Below are 6,886 nucleotides of genomic sequence, written 5' to 3' on the forward strand. Positions count from 1 at the left end.
TGTCTACAACTTTATATGAAAAAATTCCATCATTACTAGTTTTGTCCAATTCCTCATTTTCAGGCCTAGATTTAACATTACAATTCAAATAAAATTTCAACTCTATAAAAGGTGAAACATAAAATAGTTAATCCAACCAACATCTCAACTCTCTTCTCTAATTGAATTGTAGCTAGATCTATTGGGTTTACCTTCCACTTTTAAATGTGAGGATGATCTTGTGAAATTAGCGGTTTTACTATCTTAATTGGTGAAACCCTAATTTTAAGGTTGGAACTCAAACTAGGTAATAAACTTAAAATTATAATTAACTAAGGTTTCATCAACACATCATCAAATATGATGCCACACCAGAATGCTTTTTGCGAAAGTGTCCAAAAAAACCCCACAAAAAAGTGAGACCAATAATTGTGCACTATGTCATTTTTTATTGATGTGCTGATGTTCCATCAGATGTTTTGTTGCTTTTCTGAGCTAAGGGATACATTTCATTCAATTATAAGTAGTCATTATTAGCAATAACAACTTTAAAGTCACAACTATTGGTGCAATATTGCCAAAAATATTGAACATTAAATCAACAAGTGCTATCATAGTCATTAGAATGTGCTTAACTACACAGTCCTCTCCCTTAGCTATTTTTTAATACAAATATATGACCAAACAAATAACAAAGATTTAATATGAAAAAACTAATTCATTATACACCATCTACAATAAAATATTTATTGTCAAACACCTCTAACCTTCTAATATAAATGCATAAGTCTTAATGATGCCTCCACTACCATTTTCTTTTCTCCTCTCACAACAAAACCTATCTCCACTTCCACTTTTACATTTCGTTCCGAATAAGGGAAAGATAAGCTGAAGCGACCCTCTGCATCGAGCCATTTTGAATGTTGTGTGAAGACAGCGATCAATGCCCATCTCCCCTCTCCAATACGGAAGGCACAAGAAGATATACCACCAGAGAATTTTAAACAAGAAGGACCATTTACAATGAAACAGAGCATAATGGCAATGCTATTGGGGGAATGCAGTTCCGGTTTGGAGGAAATATCCTTCTTAGAGGAGGAGTCGCCAACTGAGAGATTTGGAGACAACCCAAGTTTGAAGGAATCTACAAGTGAGGACACATCAGGGACTGTCCCTGCACATATTATCATTGCATTTGGCCAATTCTGCAAATTCCTTGCACAACATTCAGTCAACCCATGATTACATAGAAGATAAATAAAATATTTTATACTTTAAAACTATTATATCTACCTGTAATGTTCCAAAGCAACTTCCAAAAACTGATCCCTTGTTTGCTCCGAGTTTCAACTCCTTCAGTTTTCCCATTCGCTTCAAACTTTCTATGCTCGACACATCCCAACAGGTACTTAGTGCCAATTTTTCCATTCTTGTGCAACCTTCTATACCTTCAATTTTCCCAATTTGCTCACACTCTCCAACTTCAAATTCTCTAGAGAAGTTAAACGTGCAAACCTTGGAAGCTTCTCCAACTTTAGACAGCAACGCATATGCAAACGTTTAAGCTTTACTGGCAATCATTCAATCTCTGTTAAACGAGCATTATAAGAAGGATCTAGACTCTGAAGGCGGGGATAATGGTCTTCAGGAATTCAATTCCCGCACACTTTGGTTTTACGTAGAGTTATCGTCTTGAGGTTTCTTAACTTAGAAGATGTGTTGGCAAATACACACTCCAATGAGAAATTGTAGGTGATTGAAGGTATTGTCATTGATGGAAACCTTACAATCATGTGATACCGGTAGATAGATACAAGCACCGGCATTGACAGACTCTACACCGGCATACAAAACATTGGCACCGTAATAGGACATCCTGGCCAACAGGAATTTTGTGTATTTATATTTTGTAATTAATTGTAAAATCTTTTGTAAGCTGACTTGGCGGATTGTAATATGACTCATATAAGTATGAAATCATTGTAGATCATTTAGTGTGTGAAATAGGCGAAGTATGGAAAGATAATAGCAGACCTAATATGCAAATTATTGGATAAGGGTTTATGTATGTAGCAGAGCTTAAACCGGTACTGAATCTGGCATAGCAGATGCTAATTTGAAGCAGTACAAGACATTGGATTTGTATAATCCATTTTTGTAAGTCAATGTGACTTCTTTTGTAACTGACCAGTGAGCTCTAGGCACTTGGCCTTCCTGCATGTGCAGGCCCCTATTGTAAACAGTAATATTCTCTTATTGGCCAGTAAGCAAATATTGTGGGTCACAAATCCCACCGAGGTTTTTCCCACACCGGGTTTCTTCGTTAAAAATACTGTGTTATGATGTGCTTTTCATGTTGTGGTTGTTGTTCTTATTTGCTGCATTATTTCTGGTTTACTGGTACATAGTTTTAATATGCTTTTCATGTTATAAGTTAAGAAAATTGGTTTACCGGTCAGATACTAATTCACCCCCCTCCCCTTCTCAATATCTCTGGGAATCCTAACAAGATGAAGGCCACCTCAAACTCTACTTGGCTGATTGGGCAGTTGAATATAAACAAATCCTCTAAGAGATTATGGCACCCGACAGAGAACGGTAAACATTTCACCTTGCGACAACTATCAATTGAAAGATAAGTCAAGGAGGACACATTTTCTAGAGAGGCCGGCAAAGATTTCAGGCTGTAACAACATTGAATCGAAAGATGAGCTAAAGAGAACAAATTTGCAAAGGAGTTTGGCAAAGATTCCAGGTTGTTACATAAGCTAATTGAAAGCCTAGTCAAGGAGGACAAATTTTCAAGAGAGGGTATAAAAGATTTCAAGCTGCGACAACTACTAATTGAAAGACTAGTCAAGGAGGAAAATTTTTTAAAAGAGGTCGGCAAAGATTTCAGATTGTAACAACCCCAAAGTGAAAGGTTTTTCAAGGAGACCGAATATCCAAGAGAGTTTGGTAAACTTGTCAACAACTCACTCTGTATTACCATCTTTTGTAGCTTGCTTAGTTGACCGATTTTAATCTCTCTTAGCCTCTGCAAACCATCTAAATAGAACTCTCTCAAAAATACCTGATTTGTGATGTGACGAGGCAACTCTTCCAATTGATTGCATTTAGAAAGATCCAGACACTCCAACTTTGTAATATTTTGAAAATCATCTGACCTAAGTATGAGCTCTCCACATCCTCTTAAATTGAGATATTCCAATAGCATCAAGTTCTTAAAAGAGTCTGGTAACCCCTTCAAGTTTTGGCACCAAGGCAAATCCAGATATTGCAGATTTGCTAAATCGCCAAAACTATTCGGTAGTGATGATAGCATTGCACAACGCGATAATGTGAGATGCTCCAGCAATTGCAGATGGCAAATTTCTTCTGGCAGACTCCTAACATTGCTGCTACCTGTGATTGCTATCTTTTTCAACTCAATGAGGCACCCTGTTGAATTTGGAAATCTTTGGAAGTTGTAGCAACTAGATATAACCAACTCTCTTAACTGTAGGGGGGCCTGTAGCAAATTTCCAACCAGAAAAATGTAACACATACATACTACAATTATTTAATAAAATTGAAATATAGATTTAATAGAGCAGAAATGGGAGAGTACTTACGTCACTCTCAGCCTCCCACAACTCTTCTAAGTGATGTTTCCATACAGGGAAGTTTTTATATATTTCATCGAGATGTAAAACCCGCAAAGATTCCAATGAAAGTTGCGCCAGAAGATTTCTCTGCCCAATATGGGACCAGTGAAGCCACACCAGCTTTCTTGATATTTCATGGATTATTTGACTAAAATAATCTCCTTCAATCTCCAAAAGGTTTACTCGTACTAAATAGGGTGTGAGCAACCAAAAAACTCTGCTTATATCAGGTGTGTGTTCCTCCTGCAAGCAGAAGCCACAAAACTCAACAAACTCACTAATTAATCGACCTCTTTCCTACATTAAAAGTAAGGGCTTTGAGCGCTCAATACAAAAATATGAAATATTTAGAAAAAATTATACAAAAAATTAAAACTACTGAAAGTAGGTCGAGAAACACAACACAAAGACAAACATTACTCTGTAAAACAACTGCTCTTTTATTCCAGTTGAGGCAGCCTTAATTCCTCGAATTCCACTTTTTTTCTGATAAGGAAAAAAAAAATAGATTAGAATATTATTAAAATAAAATAAAAATTCAATGTCTGTTTAAATACATATATAATAAAGAGGAAAGTTGTTAAGTCAATTTGATTGCATAAAGGACTAGCGAGTTGTCTTTTTAAACAATTGTTTGACAAAGATATCAGATTTTCACAATCTATAATATTATCAAAGCTGAGTTTTCTTGATTAGATTGTGTTAGTTTTGTGTTAGCTTTGATAATAGTTTAAAATGTAAGAACAATAATCTTCTTATATACAAACATTCGAGTATAGAATATGTTTTCCTTTCTATTGTTTGTTCAGCCAATAGAAGAAAGTATTAACCTCACCTTTGTTTGTTTGTCAAAATTAATAATCTGTTGGGGCAACCAAAGCCGGTAGGGCCAATGCTTCTTTTCTATTTCCCATCCAAGATCTCTTAAGTGGTCATGCATTCTAATGTAATTATCACTGTGAAGCTCAACCAAACCCTTATTGAAAAGCCTTTCCCAGATGTGCAAACCACTCCAACCCGATCCATCCCAGACTTCAATAGCCAAATTGTACTCTTTACCAATAAAAAAACATGCAATATCAAGGAATACCTCTTTCTCTTCATGGTCAAGACCATCATAGCTTAATCTGAGTTTCTTTTTGAATCATTAGGCAATAATCTAGAAACCTTATGAAACAAAGACTCCCAATATTTTTTTTGGCACTTTCCATATAATTGCCCTCCAAATACCTTGAGAGACGGGCAATCCATTGCAAGCCTCTACAAACTTTTCAACAATTTCCTAAAATTTCCTCAAATCCATAAGGGGCAAAGCTTGTAGAAAAGCATGCCAACAAAACAATTGTGTAGCATTTTATATACCGAGGATATGTGCCAAGATGTAAGAACTTCACACTCCCGTGTTGTAACAATGATGATACTACCACTTGGAAGGCTGTCTTTTGCAGGTAAGAGAGCATCCAATTGGTCAGCATGATCCACATCATCCATAACAATGAGCACCCTGAAAGATTTCAAATGCCTTGTTAGAATTGCCTTACCTTGCTCTACATTGTCAAATGTTTCATTCTCACCAAGGTCTTTGAGGAGTTCAATCTGTTTTTTTGGTAACACCTCTTTGGCTTCTCTAATGTCAAAAATAAAGCTGGATCTCTCCATGGATGATCGTTTTTTATTGTACAATTCTTTGGCAAGTGTGGTCTTACACGAACCACCCATCCCCCAAATACCCACAATCTGTACATCCTGATCACACTCAGCAAATTTATTCTCAAAGTCTTGTACTGTTTCATGGAGACCTACCGGATGTTTTGCAACTACTAATGGCACATTGCTTTTTTCTTTCAGTACAATATTCACAATATTCTTCAACAGCCTCCTCTCATCACTGAACAAGTAAAAACATTGAAAAATCAAACTACTAACAGACGTTTACGCAAAAGTTAAATTACATAGATAACACAAAGAATAAATATTTGTTAAGATAGGTCGGCTGAATGTGTGGCACTTACGCTTTGTTTTTGACAATTTCACCACTGTAAAATGAAACTTTGTAGAGTGCATCTTTCCACTCCTGAAGCTTTTCTCGGCTTTATCTACGTTTCTTTTTATGCTTGTGAAAGGCACTAACATACATTCCTTTCTTTTCAGCTATATATCTGAGAGCAGTAGGATCTACATAGTAGAAGATGGGAACTATCTTGGCGCCACTTTTAAGCATATACGAGAGCTCTGCCAGACACCAAGGTGATTCTGCATAGTTCTTTGAAAAAATTGCTAGATGAAGTGCAGCACCGCGGATTACTGCTTCTAATGTTGCTGGCAAGAAATCGCCATAATCCAATTCCTTTGAATCTAAAAATGCTGTTACCCCCATGTTGCCAAGGACATTATAGATCCTGGTGGCCAAGGTTTTTTTGACATCTGGTCCACGATGATTGATGAATACATCGTAAGACGGCTTTCGGATGAGTGTTGAGGATGTAGATGGAGATGGTGCAATTTCATTAAAAGCACCCATAATCTCATTCTCTGGGATACGGCCAGTGTTATAACTGTTTGCAGGCTCCCTCTCTGTTTGACCAGAAGAGGTAGAACTAGACGCCATGGGAATAGATTTAATTGAACACAGAGGAGCAAGAAGGCTCGGTTATTGAGCGAGGGCAAGAGCTAAGTATGATTAAGAGAAGAGGTCGAAGCAGGGGAGGAAAATAAGAAGATAAGTAGTATGTGATTTGCGTCTGAAACGCCCATTTCATCAAGGGAACTGTGTGGAATACGGAGGATCATTTGTGGAAGAATCGTGGAATTGTGAAGGAAAGCATGTGAACCAGGGCTTTACCTTTTGGTACAAGGAAAAGTGGAGTCGGCGATGATAAGAAGTGACATTTACAAAGGAAAAGTGGAGTCGGCGATGATAAGAAGTGGAGCAGCTGGTAGTGAGAAGCATGTGGAAGACAAAGGAGGACCAGTTTTAGTGGGACAGTGGGGCTAATCAATAAAGCAACGCTGTCCACAGAGTAGACTGGGACCATCAAGAATAATGGTGTATACCACAATCGATAGACAATTATAATAAGTTCAGATCATAATAATAAATTAAACCGGTGTAAATAATAGAGTGGAGAGTGTATATCGTACATAACATTAAAAAAATAAGATATTTATTTTAAATTTGTATTTCTTATTTATTTTATTCTTATATATTGAATGTAATATTATAATATAATATTGTAAGTATTTCATTATATTTTAATTAA

General features: G+C 36.5%; 2 protein-coding genes across 3 annotated transcripts; both read right to left on the bottom strand.

The window, feature by feature from the left end:
- Positions 1–591: 591 nt before the first annotated feature.
- Positions 592–6,458, bottom strand: LOC131065332 (disease resistance protein RPV1-like). 2 transcript variants are annotated; one of them, XR_009359507.1, is made up of 6 exons: positions 5,639–6,458; positions 4,462–5,514; positions 4,047–4,112; positions 3,594–3,869; positions 1,273–3,490; positions 592–1,184 (listed from the first exon to the last, which is right to left on the bottom strand). XR_009359507.1 is itself a non-coding variant. In XM_059214236.1 (5 exons), the coding sequence occupies exons 2-5, from the start codon at positions 4,564–4,566 to the stop codon at positions 2,447–2,449; spliced, it is 1,491 nt and encodes a 496-aa protein (XP_059070219.1). In that variant the 5' UTR covers positions 4,567–5,514; positions 5,639–6,458; the 3' UTR covers positions 592–2,446. The 2 variants fall into 2 exon arrangements, 1 of the variants encoding a protein (XP_059070219.1); XM_059214236.1 differs by having other exon boundaries at positions 592–3,490.
- LOC131860070 (disease resistance protein Roq1-like) lies at positions 4,920–6,234 on the bottom strand. The gene is made up of 2 exons (XM_059214425.1): positions 5,762–6,234; positions 4,920–5,514 (listed from the first exon to the last, which is right to left on the bottom strand). The coding sequence occupies exons 1-2, from the start codon at positions 6,232–6,234 to the stop codon at positions 4,920–4,922; spliced, it is 1,068 nt and encodes a 355-aa protein (XP_059070408.1).
- Positions 6,459–6,886: the final 428 nt, after the last annotated feature.

This window comes from Cryptomeria japonica, chromosome 11, assembly GCF_030272615.1.
Source record: "Cryptomeria japonica chromosome 11, Sugi_1.0, whole genome shotgun sequence".
Taxonomy (NCBI): Eukaryota; Viridiplantae; Streptophyta; class Pinopsida; order Cupressales; family Cupressaceae; genus Cryptomeria; species Cryptomeria japonica.

Bases quoted from the DNA above. Each gene is read 5' to 3' on its own strand.
- LOC131065332 (XM_059214236.1), bottom strand. From the start codon at position 4,566: ATGCATGACCACTTAAGAGATCTTGGATGGGAAATAGAAAAGAAGCAT. The intron at 3,870-4,046 runs GTAATGTTTGTC...TTCTGCTTGCAG, and splicing joins AAGAGCAGTTGTTTTACAGA to GAGGAACACACACCTGATAT. The intron at 3,491-3,593 runs GTAAGTACTCTC...AATTTGCTACAG, and splicing joins TGTGGGAGGCTGAGAGTGAC to GCCCCCCTACAGTTAAGAGA.
- LOC131860070 (XM_059214425.1), bottom strand. From the start codon at position 6,234: ATGGCGTCTAGTTCTACCTCTTCTGGTCAAACAGAGAGGGAGCCTGCA. The intron at 5,515-5,761 runs GTATGTTAGTGC...TTACTTGTTCAG, and splicing joins ATAGCTGAAAAGAAAGGAAT to TGATGAGAGGAGGCTGTTGA.